Source organism: Pieris brassicae, chromosome 3 (assembly GCF_905147105.1).
Source record: "Pieris brassicae chromosome 3, ilPieBrab1.1, whole genome shotgun sequence".
Classification (NCBI taxonomy): domain Eukaryota; kingdom Metazoa; phylum Arthropoda; class Insecta; order Lepidoptera; family Pieridae; genus Pieris; species Pieris brassicae.
The window spans coordinates 13,396,846-13,417,826 of NC_059667.1; the positions used below are offsets into that span (position 1 = coordinate 13,396,846).

Genomic DNA, 20,981 nt, shown 5'->3' on the forward strand with positions numbered 1-20,981 from the left:
TGGTTTGTCTGACGAGTTAAAACTGTAAAGTAGTAAAATGTATTAAGAAAACATTTTTTAAACGGATTGAAGCTATATATTATTATTATAAACTTATAATTATTTACATAATTTTGTCACGTGCTTGGTGCAGTTACGGTGACTACGCTGTAAAGCACGCGAAACGTCGGAAAATTTTTAAATTTAAAATGATGTAAATAATTATAAGTTTATAATGATAATAAGAGCTTCAATCCGTTTAAAAAGTGTTTTCTTATTGTGTAAAAGCCATGTTAACAAAAGACAGTAAAATGTATTTCATAGTCTGTGATCACAGATCACAAAAAAGTAGAATACCCATAGTAGAATGTCCATAGACGTATTTTGTATATATTCATAATTCAAATTTCATTATATATACACAAGACTTTATTCTTGATATTATTTATTTAAACATTATGTGTTTGTATCAGCTGGTAATTTTGTAAAACTTCGATATTCATTATTCACCCGTTATATATTCATATATAAGGTATGCAGGTATGAGCATCTCCCACTTCGATATTATGACGAACAAACAATCTTGAATTTAAGCAAATGAAAACATTTTAGTTAAAGTTTTATTTCATTAGGTTTTTTTTTGTGGTATCGTGATTTGCTATTGATAAAATCAAGCCCAGTCTTATGAAATATATTAATTTGAAATCGTTTTTTAGTGTCTAATAATTAAGTAAAAAATAAGTAGATAATGTCCGCTTTGTAACTATTCTAAGTAAACAATTTTTGAGTTTAAATCAGATTAACATAAGGGTAAATATAATGTTTGTTTTTACAAATTATTTTAATTTTTAGGTAAAATTTAATGCTGAATTTCGGTGTTTTCAGTGCTTCTAAAACATGGCAGTCTCCATTCCTATAATGATAAATAGAGCTATCTTTCTCATACTACCTCTATTTTGTATTGGTAACTGTAAGTGGATATATATTAATTAATACTAATTATAACAATTTTATATTGTAACACTCACACAAATCTTTATCCCTATAAAGATTTCTTGCATTAAGTATAGCATTTCTGCATTTACTTTAAAGTTTGCATTATTCTCTTAAGAGGTTAAGCGCTTTCATGTGGGTTCCTTTTTTTGGTTAGTAAAAGCTAATATTTTTTATACATAATATAAAATATTATTACAATTGATAGAATTTAATATAACATAAAAAAGTATTCTATTGTAAACTGTTTTAAGTGTACTGTTTCCTGAATTATTAACATATACCTAATATTTTAGTTTTGATTGTAATGATTGTTTTAATTTTTAAGGCTCAATCCATCACAATCTGCGCTACTTTGAAACTCTTCATGCATCCAATCTTAAACACCACATAGTGAAGAGGGGAACAAAACAATCAACACATCCTTTTAATACTATCAAGGAGCTAAATTTTCACACTCTGGGAAAAGATTTTAAATTAATCTTACATCCTCACAACAGTGTTCTTCACTCTAACTTCAGAGCATATGCTGTGGATGGTGATGGAAATAAAACTGCTGTACACATTGGTACGGAAATCATTTTAAATGATACTTTCATAGTCTGGTCATAAAATCAGAATCTTCAACAAGCTAAATAATTATTAGCTCTCTACAAAAATGTATAAAATAAATAATTGGTTTCAGACCGCAATAACTTCTATACAGGCAGGGTATTTGGTCAGACATCGTCAGAAGTCAAAATCCACATTGAGGGTGGTGTTATTACAGGGATTATCCATACTCCTGATGAGACATACCACATTGAGGTAACTATATGTCCTTTAATAACATTCCTCACATCAAATTTAAACCCTTTTCTGCTCCATCTAGATGCTTCCTTGTTGCAATTATATTTTAGTATTTGTTCGGGAATTTTGTGGTTTATAACAATATAAACATAATTATTTCTTTACACAGCCATCCTGGCGTCACCTACCTCACCTGGATAAAAAAAGCATGATAGCATATCGCTCCTCCGATATTCGCTTCAGTTGGGAAAGCACTGAAGGCAACAAGCCACGTGTGTGTGGTTATGTAAAAGAGGGAAAAGGTAAATAATGGTAAACATATTGTATAAAATTACTAACAGATACAATGTAAGAGTCAGTTATTTTTAGTATTAAATGCATCAGATGGTTCCAGTTTCTTGTTTTGCAATGTAAATTATTTTATTTTATTACATTCCAGAACTAGAAGATGAAGAAGAAGATGAGAATGAAGGATTAGAAACAATACAAAAACAGTCAGAAAAAGATAAGTACTTAAGGACACAGTATAAAAACAAAAAAGCAGACAGTAGTAATGCACAGTCTGACACAAAGAGTGGGAAGAGAGTGAAGAGGCAAAGTGACTATGAGTACACTCCAACAAAAACTCGATGTCCATTACTCCTGGTAGCCGACTATAGATTCTTTCAAGAAATGGGTTCTAGTAATACTAAAACTACAATCAGTTACTTGGTGAGATATACATAATCCTATCTTATTATTTTCAAACAACTTAATTTTTAATATATGTAATACTAATTTTGTTAAAATTTTTCAGATAAGTCTTATAGACCGTGTACATAAGATTTACAATGACACCATTTGGCAGGATAGACAGGTTAGATTATTTGTTTGATTTTTTAATACTATTAATATGGTTAAATATTTTTTCCATCATTTGATCAGCCTTCTTAGGAATTTTGTTTTTCTTCTTAAGTCTTGTAATAGTTTAGTATGTAGTTATGAACTTGTTTGAAGGTTTATATTTATTCATTATGTCGCTAACGGGCGAGCATGTTGCTAATATTTTATCGAATTTTAATATTGCCTGAAACCCAATCAACGCTGCGCCTCACATATAATTATATATTTAAAATAAATAATAATTTTAGGACATGGACGGATTTAAAGGTATGGGGTTCGTAATAAAGAAAATTTTGGTCCACTCGGAACCCACTCGAGTTCGAGGTGGAGAAGCACATTACAATATGGTCAGAGAAAAGTGGGATGTGCGAAACTTACTTGAGGTAAGTCTTACCTATTAATTTCTTTTTATTATTATTTTTTTTAATTTAATAACAACGTAACTTACCTTAAATAATGTTGTAGTTTTAATGCGGCAATAAAGTGAATTTTCTTTTATTGAATTACTTAATTATACATGAAAAATAATTGAAATCTAAATATAGGTATTTAGTCGCGAATACTCACACAAGGATTTCTGTCTGGCGCATCTGTTTACCGACTTGAAATTTGAGGGTGGTATTCTCGGTCTGGCTTATGTGGGTTCGCCGAGAAGAAACTCAGTCGGCGGTATTTGTACGCCAGGTATGAGCATCTCCCACTTCGATATTATGACGAACAAACAATCTTGAATTTAAGCAAATGAAAACATTTTAGTTATAGTTTTATTTCATTAGGTTTTTTTTGTAGTATCCTGAGAAATAAGTTTGAGATAAAAACATGATTCTTCTTCTTCTTATCCAAAAAATTACATAATTACACCGTTTTAATAGTATTAAGCTATCTCCATTCATTAACGCGGAAATACAACTTGAGGGAAAGAGACAAGAGTACTTTAGTTGATACAGCATAATAACTGGTTAAGTTTTTACAGCAAGTATCTTAAAGGACTCTTTTTACTCTTTCTCTCAAATTCTGTTTACGCTGTGATGAAAAAAGAAAGAGAATTTAGTTACAATGGAGCATATAGTATGATTTATTTTTATAAATAAGGGCATAATGCGGTAAAGTTAATAGTTACTTCAGTTATATAAAGTCGGTAACTCTGTTAAAAGGACAAAAGAAAGTCGATGCTGACTTGTAGAATTTTAGAGTAGCTTTTATAGTTGTGTTACCTTAATATATTTTCGCTTATTTTTTGTTTCATTTTATGTTAATGTTGATTTTTATTTTCAGCTCTTGGGTGTGAGATGTGAGTGTCTTTTTGTTGCTTTATAATTGTTTATTTGTTGTATATATATGTAACCGGAATATAACAAAATCCACAAGTTTATTAATTTCCTAGGCAATTTATAAACTTTCGTAGGATTCTAAATTAGAGATAAATTGTATTATTTTACGTCCACATTTTCGCCAAATGATAATCTTACCGAACTTTTGCGAAAAATAATAAGTGAGCGATAACGAAACGGCATGTGCCCTCTGATTGGTTGAATAAGTACCTAACCTAATCAAACCTAACCGTTTAGAATCTTACGAATGGATATCCGTTAGTTTATAAATTTACCACGAGACGTCGGTATATATATATTTCAAAAATCGTGACATAATTATGGTTTCGGGTTGATATTAATGTGACATTGTAATAAATAATGTGTTTCAGAATTACTTTTACTCGCAATATAATAATAAATATAGAACAAAATATTTTTTTTAGAAAATTTAATTACAATAATTTAGGTATTTACATTTTTATATTTTTCGTTATAAAGTTCGTATTTCTCATAGATCATATATACTTTTAACACTCGTGATACTAGCTTCCCATTTATTATTCTAGAATACTTCAAAAATGGTTATACGTTATACTTAAACTCTGGCTTGAGTTCTTCTCGCAACCACTACGGCCAGCGCGTGATTACTCGTGAAGCAGATTTGGTGACTGCGCATGAGTTTGGACACAATTGGGGCTCCGAGCATGACCCTGACGTGGCTGAATGCTCCCCAGCTGCCAGTCATGGGGGCTCCTACCTTATGTATACGTATAGTGTCAGCGGGTACGACTTGAATAACAAGGTACCAACATTATTTTATTTCTTTGAAATCATATAGTCTTTTGTTTATTGTCCCTCAAAGGCCGGCAACGCACCTACAAAAATGGGTCCCACAAAAAAGGTGTCAGTAAATTACGACACATTTTAATAAAACATTTTAACGGTTATAAATACAAATTTATTAATTTTTTTACATAACTTAGCATTCGAGTTCTTTTAGCAATCCTAAATAAAGAGGCTCGCGTCGAATTAAAATAAAATATGTTTATTCATTTTAAGTTCAATTTCATTACAATGTGTAAGATTTCGGAACCCTTTTAAGTAAAAAATATACCTGTGTCAGGGTTTCCAGCTCTTTCATAACAAACTTAGTTATACATTCCTTAAAATATTTAATTTATATATAATTTAGTTACATCTTCTATTAACTTTTTTTTTCTTTTTTTGTTATTGATTTTTAACTGTTATCAACACACTGGAGTGCATAAGTGAGTGTGAGTGAGTGAGTGAGTGAGTGAGTGAGTGAGTCAGTGAGTGAATGAATAAAGTCTGTACTACATACTAGGCCTCAGAAGAAGCTCCAACTCTGCGTAGGGTATGTTCATGAGCCAGTCCTTTAGTCGTATTTTTAGATTGTAGACGGTAAGAGGGTAGATGTTAAGCAACCTATTTAATTTATTATAGATGTAGTCTGCTTGCATATTGCGTCTCGCAAAGTCAGTCCTAACGGTCTGACCGACGACAACATCCCTATTTCTTTTTAAGAACAGCCTACTATCAAATGGTAGCGCTCTGTGTGATTTTAAAATTAGACTCAGGACATACAGCTTCCTAACGGAAAGTAATTGGCTGAGATGATAAAGCTCTTCCGATGGGAATCTGTATGGCCGGAACAGCATGACCTTTAATAGAGCCCTATGTCCCCGTTCCAATTCCAAAAATTTTGTTTTATTGGCCGTTCCCCATATGTTTATGCAATATGTCAGTACGGACTGAACAAGTGCTATGTAAATTCTTTTAAGTATTATATCCGATGTAATGTGTCGCAAAATTTTAAAAATATATGTTAGTTTCCTTAATCTACCAGTCATGGACTCTATATACCATGATAGTCGCTCGTCTATATGAATGCCCAAATATTTGATAGAGCTAACTTTTGCTATTGGAAGACACGGACAGTTACTGTCTCTTTGCATATCGCAGTGATGTATTTTAATTTTAAAATCATTAGGTGGTTGAGTTCGATCAGAAATTCTGAAACATACATAGTTAGTTTTCTCTTTATTGAGAGACAAAAGGTTAAAATTATATATAATGTAATACATTCGCTTTTGTATCCGTTAAAGATTTATTTAAATTGAAACCTATATATTGAGTTTCAGTATCACCAACCCGTACGTCAAAAATGTTTTGGATTTTGCCATACGAGACTCATAGTTCGCTTAAAGGCTCGTTTCTAAATTTCACCCATAGAGTTACAGTCCTCACAGATAATAAATCAGTTAATCATTCTTTATTTCTTGTCGATCGTTTGTGATCATGATTATTTCGTCTAAAAACGAAAGTAAAAGCAAAATCTTAAAAATACTGACCCTTTACATTATTAATTAATTTTTTTATCGCCTTTGATAACGCATAATTAAGAATTTTGGAAAATTTATACCCCTAGTCTAATTGTACTATTTGAACCGAAAGACTCAAATGTCTTTAAATAAAATTAATTAATTTGACACATAATAGACAAAACAAATGACAATTTTAAATTTAAAAAATGCAGTAAGTTATTTTATTTTATGAATGTAAAAACATAGCATCATTAAATAAGCTTTCGACTTGACTCAAATTTTAGAAAAAAAAAATTAAAAGTAATGATAGTAATAATGGCTGTTTGTGTTGATCCAGTTCCAACCGAAGCTCCTTGCCCGTGACCTTTGGAAATTCATCTGAAATCATGGACAAAAAAAAAAGATTTATTAATGAATAATATAATATAGTGCCTGATCGAAGCTTACTTTTTTAATTAACAAAATGGTGGCCTCAGGATTTTTTTTCAGATTTTCGGGAATAAAGCAACTGTTTATAAAAAATCTCACGCATTTCTATAATATAATGTTGAATATTCCAGAGATTTTCCCCGTGCAGCCTTCGATCAATCCGCAAAGTTTTGCAAGCAAAGTCAGGTCGATGCTTCTCTGAGCCGGAGGAGAGTTTTTGTGGAAATCTCCGGGTGGAGGGCGGAGAAGAATGTGATGCTGGATTACTAGGTAGTTATTTTTTTTATATATAACAGGGGGCAAACGGACAGGAGGCTCATCTGATGTTAAGAAATAACTCCGCCCATAGACACTCACATAGCCAGAAATCTGGCAAGAGCGTTGCCGGCCTTTTAAAAATTGTTACGCTCTTTTCTTGAAGGACCCTAAGTTGTTTTGGAATTACTTCATTGGGCTGGATACGGTATTATAATTATTACCATAATGTTTATTTTGTATCTAGCAAAAAGTTTTCTATATTTTTCAGTTTTTCTTTTCGTAGTAAAGTACAAAAAGTCTAATTTCTAAAGTCTATATACATATATGCGACTTTAAAGGTACGGAGGACAACGACATGTGTTGCGACAAGAACTGCAAATTGCGACGAGGCCAAGGCGCTGTGTGCAGCGACAAGAACTCGCCTTGTTGTGCTGGATGTGTTTTCGCTCCACCTGGAGTTGTTTGTCGCGAAGCAGCACATTCTGCTTGTGAAGGAGAGGCGACATGTAATGGCGCATCTGCCGATTGTCCTAAGGTAATTTAAATTAGTAATTCTAAATTGGCGATGTTTGATTATAAAAGTCTAGTGATGTAGAAAGGCCCCAAAAGACATTTACAATTTATAAATAATGCGATAGAACTTCTTTATGTATACTGTAAACGAAGTTCAAACCTTTAACAGGCAAACTTATTAAAATCTCCTACACTTAATAACTAATTATAAACCAAGTCATTCTCAAAGTCAGAGTTCACGTTTGTTCACAACCTAGGTCCCTTTAAAGACACTTTCTTTTTTATTAAATTAAAATTTAGTTATTAAATCGTGTTCAAGTATGTTTGCCTATTTCAACATACAAAGCATATTAATATTTTAATAAAGAAAGAACGAAAATTACTTCACGCGTATTAATTAGACGATTATAAGTATACAGATTACGGTAGACAATTACAGTTCTTTTAATTGAATGAAAATAATTTATATAAAAATAATAACTGCAAACATAATCAGTTTAATCAAAAATTGACCCATTTTTTTATTAAATAAAATTCCAAGTTAAAGTTAACAGAGTTGAAAACATGTGGAATCTAAGCTGGTTAATAATATGCAGGCTCCGGCTATAGCGGACGAGCACGAGTGCCTTGAGCGCGGAAGATGCCGCAATGGGAGTTGCGTACCTTATTGCGAGACGCAGGGCATGCACAGTTGTATGTGTGATATAGGTATGGGAATGATGACTAGTTACTAGATATGACATTTTTAAGAAACAATAACAGATAATGAATAAAGAAATATATGCAACCTGACCAAGTAGGTTATATCGCCACTGAATTATTATTTATTTAAAAAGTTTTGCCAACAGACATTACAATAAAAGCTTACATCACACAAAAATACCAATGAAAACGAATTGTAACACACTTTAACAGGCAAACACAGCTTTATACCTAAACCCTTCTATCAGAATTCTTACAAATTCTAAATATGTAATTTAAATTTCTTGACTTACGAACGAACAAGACTAGTAGTGTTGATCGAGTGGCTTTAGCGTGCGACTTTCATCACTGAGGGCGTCGAACCCCGATAAGACCGGCAGGCCTTGTAGCGGTTATGTTAAAGAAGTATGGGCTGAAATGAGTTGAAGACTTTGTTTGAAAGGATAAAATTGCTCCATAAGATTAGAGAAAATATGGAATTATGTATTCGACTTATTGGATATTGTATTTGTAAAAATGGTATTTCAGTTGCTGACGCCTGCAAGCGTTGTTGCCGCAAGAGTTTGAACAAAACGTGTTTTCCCGTCGCACACAATGATATTCTACCAGATGGGACACCATGTATTCAAGGATTTTGTAATAAAGTAGGTAAAAGGTTATCTAAACCAGTGTTTCCCAATGGTGGGGCAATTCTGTCGTTAAGTGGGGGGGGGGGGGCTATTCAAAAATTTATTTGTAATTCGAATTTCACTTTTTCATATGTTTTGAACATTTACTTACTGATTTTATTTACAATTTTCTAGTATTTTTTTCCATAAACCTATATTTTAAGTTTCTTAAGTAAACAATTCATCTAAAATTTCTAGAAACGCTTTGGTAGGGTATGGCATAAAAAAGGATGGAAGTAATTGATCTGAACAATGTATTCATTTAATACAAATTTGATTTAGAGTTTGCATGAATTTATTAACAATTACCTAAATCCTCTGCTTTTATTATCTAGACTAGATGAAAGGGATCTATATTATTTTAAAGAGTACGATTAATGAATACGAATAATAGTTACAGGCTTGGCAATAAAAAAATGCAACAGACATTATATAATAATAATTCCAGGGCGTTTGTGAGAAGACGATCCAAGATGTGGTGGAGCGATTCTGGGACATCATAGAAGACATAAATATCAACAATGTTCTGGGTTTCCTGCGGGATAATATTGTTGGAGTTGTCGTATTGGGCACGGCTTTTATTTGGATACCCGCTAGTTGTGTGGTAAGTAATTCAATTCAGTTTTGTTTGCATTGATTAAAAAAAAAACAAATATTGTTTTTATTTTAATGGGTTTGTTGTAACATTTTACTGTATTGATTTGTACCGGTACGAGAAAGCTTAAAAAATCGAACAATAATCTACCAAGCTCTAAAATTTTACCTGCAACAATATCAATCTCTTTATTGTAAATTATAAACTGCTAAACCAAGTTTGAGTGAAATTTAATAAGATCCAATGACAAACAGAAATGATACTTAAAGCTCAGTTGCAGCTCTGAATCTTACCAAAGAATTCCACTTAATGATGGACATGTCCGCAATGTTATTTCCCAATTTGTTTATATTAGTCCCACAATGTAAATAAATAGCTGTTAAAAAAGACCGTTTAAATTTTGCAGATAAGTTATGTAGATCGTCGAAGACAGCGCATGCAGCAGAAATACCTTGCATGGGAAAGACAACATGATCTCGTACATCCGTCATCACCGCGGAAGATACTTTACACTAGGTAACTTATTAACTTGTATTCCAACACATCTTTGACTTAATTTAATTCCCCAATGATGCTTTATGTTGGGGTTGAGTTGGGTTGGCAAAGTCTCACATTGACATGATTTCAACGTTCTTGGCTGTGCACCAATGATTTTTTATGTATGGTTAAAATACTAATTATGAACTAGAAACTAGTTTATTTTATTCTGTATTAGACAAAAAAGCCTTATCTACTTGTCTATAAAACAGATGCAATCTGAAGTAAGACCGATAAAGAATGAAGCTGAAATAAGAAAGTATTGAGTATATTTTTTTAATTGTTATAATTCTCATAATAACCACTGATTCTTATGTAATTTCAGATTGCCGAAGCTGAAACCGCCAGGAATTAAATCGGTTATTCAAGGCTCAAGTCAACTGTAGTTTCCAGTTAATAATAAGGATTTTACGTATCTTAGAAATAAATAAAACAAATGAATATTGAATAATTTATTTAATTTTCATTTACTCTACTACATAGAGCATTAGCCACATACAATGATTGATAAGTGCATTAAGCAGATAAATGGATATAAATATTTCAATAGAATGCCTTATAACAATAATAGCAGCAAAATGTTTAGTTAAGTGCGGTAGACGTAAGTAGTGCGACTCCTCGTTCGTAGAAGGCGTGGGGCTCTTGTCCTGGCGCGATCGGAAGACGCACGGTGAATAGTAGCTCCGAGCGAGCGCTGTTCAAGTACACTGGTAGCGTCAGTGTTTGCCCGCAGCCTGCAGGTTCCGGGCCGCTATATAAAGAAAACATTTCAAATAGAAAAGTTGCATGCATATAATGAAATCATCTTGTAAAGAACTACATATTATTCATCTTGCACTTTTGCCTGGATGTTGGATGTAGGAGCCAAGGTGTTTCATATTTTGCTCAATCAGGTTTTCTTAGTTTTATAAGTGTGGGAAGTTACGCTCCAAGGGATCTATTGTTGTACTCGTGCTTAATATAGAATAAAAATAAGATCATATTATTTAACATACGGATGACCCAGGAACCGTACAGGCATCTCTCTATACATCTAAAGTATATCGATACCTTCCCTATTTCATTATTTATACTATATTAGTGCCACATACATTTCGTTGCCGGCGGTTGAAATTGGTAAAGGTACTTAAATAATAAACACACTATCGGAACATAAACTTCACGTGACTTTATACATAAATACGTTTGACTAACTTACCGAATCCAGGTGAGAACCGTAAGCGGCAGATCGACCATAATAGTGTTTGTGAGGAGCAGCCTGTTTCCTTTGACGGTGGCGCCTTGTATCTTCAGCCCTGTTACGCTGAAGGACCACTCGGTTTGAGCGTTCTCACTTTCTGTGCCAGGATCGGGAATTGTCACCTGGAAATTAGATTATGTATTATTAACAATTACACTATTATAAGTATATTAAAGCGTCTCGTGCGGTGTATACTAACGCGAGGACTACGCCCCACAGAGTTTTGCAGTTTGTTTATCTATTTGTTATTAAATTTGTATGGATATTCGAAAATTTATTATATGGAATTTGAATTTCAATTTTTCATGATACGTTTTGAAAATTTACTTTGTTTCGTTAACGATAAGTGATATCTTCCTAAAACCTTATCATATAAGTTTCTGAAGAAAACATTTAAATTTGTTTATTTTAAAAATTATGTGTGTTACATAGTTCGGCATAAGAATTTTAGAAAGAATAAGGTGCGGATTAGCACAAAAAACATGGGAAACAGTGGTCTTGTGTGGTCCTTTCTAAACACACATACACAGAGATCAAATAGTTGTAATAATGATCTCTGTCTAACAAAAGTGAGTATTTTAAGGCATTAAATTTATGAAATAAATAGACCAAATATAGAGTAATTGGAGCAATAAAGTTTTTGAAATTTTACTTCTCCGTGAAGTTCTGTAAATCAAAAGTATACCTGTAAGTTAAGTTCTTCCAGGGACCAAGAGTTGGCCTGTGCCACACACTGTCGAGTCGCCGTAATATAAGCCTCTGGGTTAAGCAGACCTCCAAGCCACACGGGGATGCTCTTCAAATAAAGAAATAATAAGTTATCAATATCTTATTGAAAAATATGGGGCATTATATGAAATCCTGGTCTGGGCCTGAAATCTGTTAATTCGGTCAGCGGTTCAAAGCTAAGGACACGTGGCTCTATCGTTGTTAACCAATATAAAATAAAGTAAGTAAACTAAAAACGGTTATATTATATATGAATTATTGTTTCAAGCAGAAGCTATCAATGGATTCATGATAGCTTCGTATTGACAGTTTTCCTTTCTTTGATTGTACATAATTTGCAGTGTTATTTAAGCCAAATTATTTCAAATGCGGCTTTTAGACCTTTAATTTAGGAAATATATAATTAAAATTAAATTGTTCATTTATATATATTGAAAAGGGTTAAATATAATACCTGGAGACGCTTAGCCCCGCGTTCACAAACAGTCTCAGAGACGGTGGCGAGTTGTAGAACCCTACGGGCGAAGTCATCGACCCATTGCTGTACGGTGCAGCCCCTGGCTACAGCGTACCGTCTCCATCCAGATGGTAACATACCACGTACCAGAGATCCCACCATAGCACGGGTTTCGTTTGTTTGTTTCATTTCACCCTGTCAACAAAATCATTATCAGTTCTTTTTTAAGTTTCTATTTAGGTGTAGACCCTTGCTGTAAAAATGGTAAATTTATTTGCTATTAAATTCTAATTAAGGAATTTTAACTAGAATGGATACAGAATAAAAATTATAATCGTTAGTGGCAATACAGGGCAGCGTTGACTATATCCTGCAGGCCGTACGTTTGATCACCGGCTTTGTACCAATGCACTTTCTGTCTCGTTATTAAGGGACAAAAGGCTGATCATCTACTTGCCTATAACTTTTTTATATCACGAAACAGATACACAAATCTGAGGCCTATAAGGCGGTAGCTCTGGTAATTTTTTCTTAGTCGAAATTTCACACTTTATATAATCAAAAAACAATATGAATGCAGTTTTGTATTCTGCGGACGTGGGCCTCTATGTAAAGAAATCTTTAAAAACCTATTATAAATTGTATGTTTTACCCACGACTTTATGACTATTTTCTAGAACTGTCTAGTTCTGAATGAATCGCATAGGTATTTAAATATTTTTTGATAAATCACTAAACAGATACAGAAATGTGAGTCCTAACTTAACCTTTAAGGAAAGTTTGTAAAGCTGGTTTCTCTTTCAATCTATCTTTATCCTTCGTAAAGTAATTAATAGTACAAAAATAGGTTTACGAGTTTCACATTAATAAACAAATCTTACCTGGCAAATAGCAATGACGTTTCTCAAATCATGCAACACTTGCTGTAATAGATCGGCTCCGGCGGCAACTTCCCGTTCGAAGAATCGATACAACGGGTCCTTTATGTTCTCAACAGTACGACGCAGGGTCTAAAAATATATTAACATTATTTTCAATTATGCGATAAGTAACAAAATGAAATAATTACTAGATTACTAGATGAACAATTAACTTGCAGATATGTTATTTTAATTAAAATAATTAATAATTTGAGTTGAAATCGTGAATCGAACGGGAGAAGGTAAAAAGAAATTGATAAAAGCATATATACATTTTTTTTAATACATTGTCTCATACACATCATGGAACATCATCATCTAGCCTAACTTAAAACTAACCTAATTCGATATGAAACATAAGAAAGTGTCCAATAACTCTTCTTACAGTCTATATTGAGGGCAAGACACTCAGTTCTTGTGTACTATTTTTAATCCACTTACCAATGTTTAGCACTTAAGACTAACGTGCACAAATTCACTAATTCGAATGGTTTTGTCCTTGTCAATCTTCTCATTAGGCCCATGGTTGGCCCAAAAAGTTAAAAGCCTCGACTTAACGTGTTGGTGGAGACTTTGTTCGTGGGCTCTAGCAATCTTTTTAATTATTCTGTCGTTATTGTCAAAAAGATACTCACGGGTAGTTCTTTGGGCAGCACTTGAAGCCAGTTGGTAGCGGTTTGATGCAGAGACTTCATCCAAGCTGGACGACCATCGCCTTCAACTACAATTAAATCTGTAAAAAACGTGATTCTTTAATAATTATAAATTGCACGACGCAATGTCTCTTTCGATCAGATTAATTATATAAAAATGGAAGCAAACATTATTAACATAAATTTAACATATTAAACAAACAAGAAAATATATACAATTCATTGGCGCTACAACCTTTTTAGGACTCAGACTTCAATTAATTATGCAAGATCAGTTTCCTCTACCTGACACACGCCGACTTTTTGGGTATAAGGCAAGCCGTTCACGATGATTTCATTCACCGTTTGAGCGAATGTTAAATGTGCACATGGAAAGAAAGTTCATTGCTGTCCAGCAAGAGTCGAACCTACGACTTCAGGGACGAGAGTCACATAAAGCCATTAGGCCAACGATGCTCTTAAGCAACGACGAAAAGCTTTTTAATTTTTGAAAGATGTATTTTGTCATGGATAAATCGAATACTGCGTTGAGAGGAGGTTCGATAAATGTTTTAAGTGTAATTTATTTCCTTATTGTCTATGTTCAGCTGTGAAATATTGTTTTTTTTAAATGAATGTCTGAGGCAATTGTTATATTTAGTTTAGCAGTTAGAAAATGTGACTAGTTAAAAATCCTAATTTTATTTGTTTATTCCTAAAAATGGTAATATTATAGAAAAACAAACATAAAAATTATAAGGGATGCAACGGGCGGCCTTATCGTTAACAAGCGATTTCTTAGGCAACCCTAGTAAGAAAAAATAAATATAAGTAAAGTGTCGAGAAGTGCATAATCAAATCTTATAGAAAAAATGATAGAATCACCAACTAAAACCTTAAATAAGACAAAAAAATGATAAACTGCTAATTCCACGGACTCATAAATGGCGATGCAATACAAAAGAATAAAAAATACGAGAATTACAAAAGTCACAATTGGGCTGGTTAGGATATGGTTTAGAAATGTGTATGCGAAGAGTTTCAAAAGATTTTAGGGAGGTAGCTTATCGTATAGCACCGCAATGCAATTTTATCAGTAAAAAAATCGAAATATGTTTAGAGATAAAGGTTCAGTTTATAGACTTAAAAAGAAAGAACTTACTGATTGGGTCATCTTGATTAGCAGCGTTATAAGCGAGTTCCTCTTCATCTTCAAGTTGCTGCATCTTGAGAAGTTTAGATACAAGTTCGCTTCCTTGAGTTGTCAGTAGTACCTTTAATGAAATATTAATTTCATTAGATATAGTACAAACACAAATTAATAAAGATTATATTTTGAACACTTTGGGTAGGGAACAGGAAATGAATAAATAGTGTTACAATTAAAAACGTGATATATGTGTATGTCAAACTAAAAGTAATCTGTTTTATGATGATAATTATACTGACGATACATATGTTATGGATTCTTGATATATAAGAATACATACATAGATGTCGCAGTAAAGTAGTTAAATCAGAGAGTTAATTAAATCTCTAGACAATTAATTAAATGTCGATATTCAATCAAGTCGTTAGCATTTTGAGTTAAATAAAGTAGCGTCGAAAGCATTTAACTGTCTGGCCGAAAGCTAGCGTGTTGCTTAACAATGTAAAATAAGATGGTAAAACGAGACTCCGCCATGATTATTTCATTTGTTATTGTTATTTCGGTGTGATCGTGAAGAACTGAGAGCTTGGAAATTCCGTGTTTTACTTTATTAAGAATAGGTTAGTCTTGTTGCCTAGGAACGTTTAGGAAACTCTTTAAACATTTCGTTCACTCACTAGTCTGACGGAACTTTAGCGACTTAATTGAATATCGATTTTTAATTAACTGTCTAGAGATTCAATTAACTCTCTGATTTAACTACTTTACTGCGACACATATAACCCAACATTCTCAAATTTAAATGTAAAAAAAAAATTACAGACGTCAGACGTTAAAAGGAACATATCAATTTAGATTAGAAACATCTTATATGGAAATTTATTTTCGTAAGTAGAAACTATTTCAGATTTTACGCTTAAACAAAAACATACCTTTTCAGCGTTGTTGGGTAGTCCAAGCCACGAAGGTGATTGGCGATCAGAGAGCTCCTCTATCCACTTAAAGAATTGATCCCGTCTGTTGCCATCCGGCATTGTTATGTGACGTTGGTTACCACTCGCCTAAATTAAATCAAATTATGTACATTAAGTTAAGTAATTGTGAGCCTCGATAATTCACTATTAGGACGATATTTACATATAACGTTTTGTTTATAGCAAAAATAATGGCTTCAGGCACGCGCTGGCTGGCACGTTTGTGTATGAAGGCAATAATATACGCAAAAAGGACGCGTCAACCTTGCTGGAGATTTGGTTCGCAGTTGCATAACTATCCAATGAGACAGACACATCTACGTCATCAAAAAAATAATTTTCTGCATCTTAGATGCGCTAGCGATGTTATGACAGTACACAAAGTTATTATGATATTAAAAGCAGGTTTTTTTAAAAAGACCTTTACAACAGTCAATGGGTCTTGGGAATAGACAATAAAGCTCTGCTTTGAAAGAATTTACTTATAAAACAGGTTAATTAAAGAGTTTCTAAACACTAGAATTAAACAATTCAAAACACTTACTCCGTCCACATTAGCAACAAGTGCAAAGTCGGCCTCAAAGGACTTAGGCGTGAAGAGCTTAGTCAAGAAGGAATGCAACAGCCGTTGGTCGAAAGCGTTGTCAATCTTTCCTCCGTAGATGCATTGCGAGAGGAGACGAACTATGGCCTCCCATGGAACTTTCTCTGGTGGTAGGTTGGTACGACCCTGAAAAAAATTATTTGAACAATTATTTGTTTAGAATTATAATTATTTTCCTGAGAAGGCTGTGTGTAATGTAAAAGTATGGACTTTTTTATATGATTCTCTTGTAATAAATTTTAAGGGGTGACGATGTTATTGAAATAATAGAGAACCAGTTGCAATATAGACAACGTATGTGATCGTGAAGTGACGAACACTTTATTGTATGGTTTAAGTATTTTTAGTTTTTATATAAGTTTAGATTTTAATTATGTGCACTAACAAAACTAAAAGCAACTTTTTTTAATTAATTTAAAACTAATGTTACATTAATGATTTTGTCTTAATTATTATATTAATAATTGTACCATAGCCGTAGAATCAATCCAGGTGTCAAGAGTGTCGCACGCCACACGTAGATCCGACTCATTGAATTCATAGTACTTTGCCCATCCCAAAGGTACGTAGCGAAGACGTTCTTGAACAATACCTGAGGAATAAATTACATACATGTGTTTAATAATTTTATATGACTTTACAATTCATTATGCTGATTATGGTTTATAGCTCATGACCACGTGTTCTTTTGTCGTTATTTAGTAATTAGTGAATTGGGCGAGAAAAGGCTGTACATTTTGCAGACTCAGGCTATCTCACTTTTATTTTATAAGCGTGGGTTACATTCCTTTATTCGTTGTTTCGCTTATATTTTATTGTCGTACGCCCGTGGTTAATAAAGTGTAAAAATATTATCCTCTATTATATAAAAATTACCTGATGACCCAGGAACCGTATAATGGTTTTTGATATTTTGATGTTGGTTAAACGAATTATACGTGTATTTTATTGATTGTTCGAGTTCCTGGAACGCTAGATGCGCAGAAGTCATTCTAAGGTCTCTAGCTACTAGTATATGTGCGAATACATATTCGTATTCAAATTTTTATATGACAAAAATACTTATTCATGAAAGATAATCAGTTTAACTGGCATAAAATTTTACTCTTTGTCTGTCAAATGGTGTGTTTACAGAGATGAAAAGAGACAGACGAGTACTTTATTTAAAAGAGCAAGAGCTGATCTATTATTATGAATAAGGTGGTAATGTCGTCTTGAGACCCTCAAGAAAAAAGGCACTCACATCCTCATATAAATATTTTTATTTGAAGTCTAGGTATCCTGCTCCTCCTTTTCTAGCATTATAATAGCAAAACATAAGCTCTTGTATGACACATGTCATCTGTATTTGTTATTTCTTTAATACTAGATGAATACATAGAATGTGATGAACTATAAAAATATGTTATACATATTAATATCACTCACCATGGAACCAAGCCAGCAAGAAGTAAAGTCTGGCTCGCTCTGAAGGTGGCTTCATCATACGTGCGGCTGGCACCTACGACAAAATTTACATCATTATTTGTTTTTGTTTTAAAGAAATTACATTTTAATTAAAACATTTGTTTGGGTAATATTAAAATAATACCGTTGCGAATGTCCTGAGTAAGTTGGCCCGTATGCCAGGTGGCGGTTCGAAGACCAACACACGGGAAGCCCTTAGCAGATTAACTGGCAATTTGGGGCTGATCTCTGTTGTGAGGAAGAGACGGAAGCTGGGATGCGGCTGAAGGGAATGCAGCTTCTTCTCGAGTTGGACCAACCATACAGGTGCCAAGTGTACGTTCTTGAGCATGACCCATCTGAAATTTTATATGGGTGTTATAAAACTGAAATGAATTCAGTTAAGTATCTAGTCTTAGATTAACTGATACTGTCATACTTCTTAGTTTTTTTTATATACAGAACTGCACAGACGTTCGAGATTCATCCATCAAATGTTAAGTGAAATTCGGCCTAGCGGAGATCACGATTGAACCCATGTTAATACACTTTAGGAAAGAATGAAGGAGGCAAGAAGCTCCACTGCTTTACTGTTTTTACAAGAAACGACGTTCCAAATCGTTTAATGGTTTAATCAGATTTGGTTGTGTGAAACTATAATAAAAGCAGGTATAAAATATTGACTTCATTATTTACATATCGACATGTGTGGAGACTATAGTAATAATTTAATAATAAAATATTATGCTTTTCCCTTTAAATAATTTCAAAAAAAAGTTACATACCTGCCAGTCTTGCACGCAGTGTTAATAGCGCGCTCGGCCTGATTGAAACCTTCGGCTGAACCAATGGCAATACTCGATAGCGGCTTGTTTAGTTCGGTCGCCATATCATCAACACGACCTGAACGAATAAAATGTTTTTGTGTTTATTTAAAAACTGTCGAGGATATTGATTAAATACTTGTTAAAGCTATTTATTTTACTTATGTGAGGTATGACAAAGTGCGTATATTTCACATATCCAATGCTTATTGAAGCCTAAATTTTATTCAACTCAGAAGCAGTCTAATCGTCTACAATGGTCATTTATATATAAGAATTTAACACACGAAAATCACCCGTGAGGAACCCGACATGTTATGACACAAATAAGTCGACGGTATCAGGGACAGAAGGCCTATAAGAAAAAAAACAAATGATCACGCAACAGATACAAAAATCTGAGACCTTAAATTTCACTTTAGCCGTATATAGTCATTGAAAGTAGCTAAAAATTACCGCTGGCATCATATCCGGGCACAGAACATAGTAAGGCTGGTGTGGTCGCGTTGAGTTCGGTGTCAGTTAGAGTAGTCAGTTCCATTTCAGTTTCGGCGCGAGACATGAACGATTGTCCCAGCACTGAGGCCACTAGTTGTGTAGCTGCCGCGATCACACGGTCTGGTCTAAATGCCTATTGAAGAATAGGGGAGTAAATAACTTTGGTTCCTAATGGTTATTGGGATGTGAATTTGAATTGAAGTTCCCATTGACTGTTTTAGATTATTTTATTAAAATAGATATTTTCATGACTTTAATTTTTTTTATAGTGCAAACGAGCTTACGGGATGCCCAAAAAGGGCAGTCATCTCAGCCCAAGGACACCCATTTTCGTGGATGGGTTGCCGGCGTTTGGGAGAGTATACTCTTTTTTTTAAACAATTGGAGGTCGTATCTCCCAAGAAAAACGCTCACTGGGAGTCGACGCCACAGATCACAAAAGAAAAAAAAATATCATGTTAATTAAAATTTTCCAGAAGTTATACAAAAACTCAGACTTTATTTTCTTTGTTTTTGGCAGTTATAAGTTTTCCCATATTACTAAATTTATAAAAAAACGAAGGGTTCAGTACCTGTATAAGCAGTAATCGGGACATGGCTAATGTATGCGGTTGTTCGGGAGCTGTGGTCTCCGAGTCCCAAAGGGTCGGTACACATTGTTCAGGAGCCGCTTGTGATAACCAGGCGCCTATCTCCGGCAGTGAACGAGCCTTTTCGAGCAGATTTCGGAATGCTACCAATCTATTTGCAAATAGTAACAAAATCTTAGAATAAGCAGAGAAAAGTAGCTTCAGTATAGTTAAATAGATACGTCGAACTCTGACGGCGTAATATTATCTATTTGTCATTGAAGCGTGGATTCTTTTTATTATTGTAGTAGAAGAAAATTTAGTGTGAGTTATTCCCTGGTTAACATGTCAAGATATTTAATATGGATATTTAAAAACTATAAATTTGTTTGGTGGATACACAATAAAGGTACAATACACACACATAATAGATAGACGGGACCATTTCTTTTTTTGTGTATAGCAAGGAAACTAGTATTTTTTTCTAGTTAAAACTTAAGAAATATTGAAAAGAATCTGAGTATATTACTCATATATTTTGAAAACTGTAGCTAAGTAGAACACGACTTCAATTTTTTTTAATTACACTATTAATGAATTTCTCTTACCTAGAGCCGAGTCTAGCAGCGGCTTCATGTTGTTGTGCTGTAAGCGCATCTAATGGAGGTTGTACCGCTGATGATACGAATCCTTCCCGTCCTCGCAGGAATACAGCAAACTGTTTCTCCAAAGTGTCAGCGGCACCTGCGCCCTTCAGTTGTATGCGACACAGCAGTAAGGCGAACGTAAGTCGGTCAGTGTGAAGCATACCGCGAGCAACACGTTCGTAAACAGTCTAAAATATATTATTTAGAATTTACAAAAACCTTATTGTGGGAATATAAAAAAATCTGATTAATTCTTGTTTTCTATAAAATAAAGTGCCATTAGCCTTC

At 33.5% G+C, this 20,981-nt stretch overlaps 2 protein-coding genes across 14 annotated transcripts in view; one reads left to right on the forward strand and one right to left on the reverse strand.

Moving 5' to 3' along the window:
- The first annotated feature begins 384 nt into the window (after positions 1 to 384).
- LOC123706897 (ADAM 17-like protease) lies at positions 385 to 10,444 on the forward strand. Of its 5 annotated transcripts, none has more exons than XM_045656495.1 (17): positions 385 to 511; positions 865 to 949; positions 1,301 to 1,540; positions 1,658 to 1,779; positions 1,931 to 2,063; positions 2,201 to 2,472; positions 2,558 to 2,617; positions 2,892 to 3,026; positions 3,189 to 3,327; positions 4,523 to 4,758; positions 6,862 to 7,000; positions 7,327 to 7,523; positions 8,098 to 8,209; positions 8,732 to 8,847; positions 9,320 to 9,475; positions 9,873 to 9,982; positions 10,329 to 10,444. In XM_045656495.1, the coding sequence occupies exons 2-17, from the start codon at positions 877 to 879 to the stop codon at positions 10,387 to 10,389; spliced, it is 2,301 nt and encodes a 766-aa protein (XP_045512451.1). In that variant the 5' UTR covers positions 385 to 511; positions 865 to 876; the 3' UTR covers positions 10,390 to 10,444. The 5 variants fall into 5 exon arrangements, with proteins under 5 accessions (XP_045512451.1, XP_045512453.1, XP_045512452.1 ...); XM_045656497.1 differs by having other exon boundaries at positions 392 to 519; XM_045656496.1 differs by having other exon boundaries at positions 394 to 519; positions 832 to 949.
- The window catches only part of LOC123706896 (dynein heavy chain, cytoplasmic), a 51,656-nt gene continuing 41,119 nt past the window's right edge, over positions 10,445 to 20,981 (reverse strand). For all 9 annotated transcript variants that reach the window (XM_045656491.1, XM_045656488.1, XM_045656492.1 and 6 more), the window contains 16 exons: positions 20,655 to 20,881; positions 20,050 to 20,218; positions 19,436 to 19,610; positions 18,941 to 19,058; positions 18,301 to 18,514; positions 18,138 to 18,210; positions 17,180 to 17,301; positions 16,650 to 16,835; positions 16,064 to 16,192; positions 15,144 to 15,255; positions 13,985 to 14,082; positions 13,311 to 13,439; positions 12,427 to 12,624; positions 11,929 to 12,039; positions 11,202 to 11,365; positions 10,445 to 10,754 (listed from right to left, as the gene is read on the reverse strand). In XM_045656491.1, the coding sequence (XP_045512447.1) occupies positions 10,586 to 10,754; positions 11,202 to 11,365; positions 11,929 to 12,039; positions 12,427 to 12,624; positions 13,311 to 13,439; positions 13,985 to 14,082; positions 15,144 to 15,255; positions 16,064 to 16,192; positions 16,650 to 16,835; positions 17,180 to 17,301; positions 18,138 to 18,210; positions 18,301 to 18,514; positions 18,941 to 19,058; positions 19,436 to 19,610; positions 20,050 to 20,218; positions 20,655 to 20,881 (2,394 nt within the window). In that variant the 3' untranslated portion in view covers positions 10,445 to 10,585. The remainder of the gene's footprint in view (positions 10,755 to 11,201; positions 11,366 to 11,928; positions 12,040 to 12,426; positions 12,625 to 13,310; positions 13,440 to 13,984; positions 14,083 to 15,143; positions 15,256 to 16,063; positions 16,193 to 16,649; positions 16,836 to 17,179; positions 17,302 to 18,137; positions 18,211 to 18,300; positions 18,515 to 18,940; positions 19,059 to 19,435; positions 19,611 to 20,049; positions 20,219 to 20,654; positions 20,882 to 20,981) is intronic.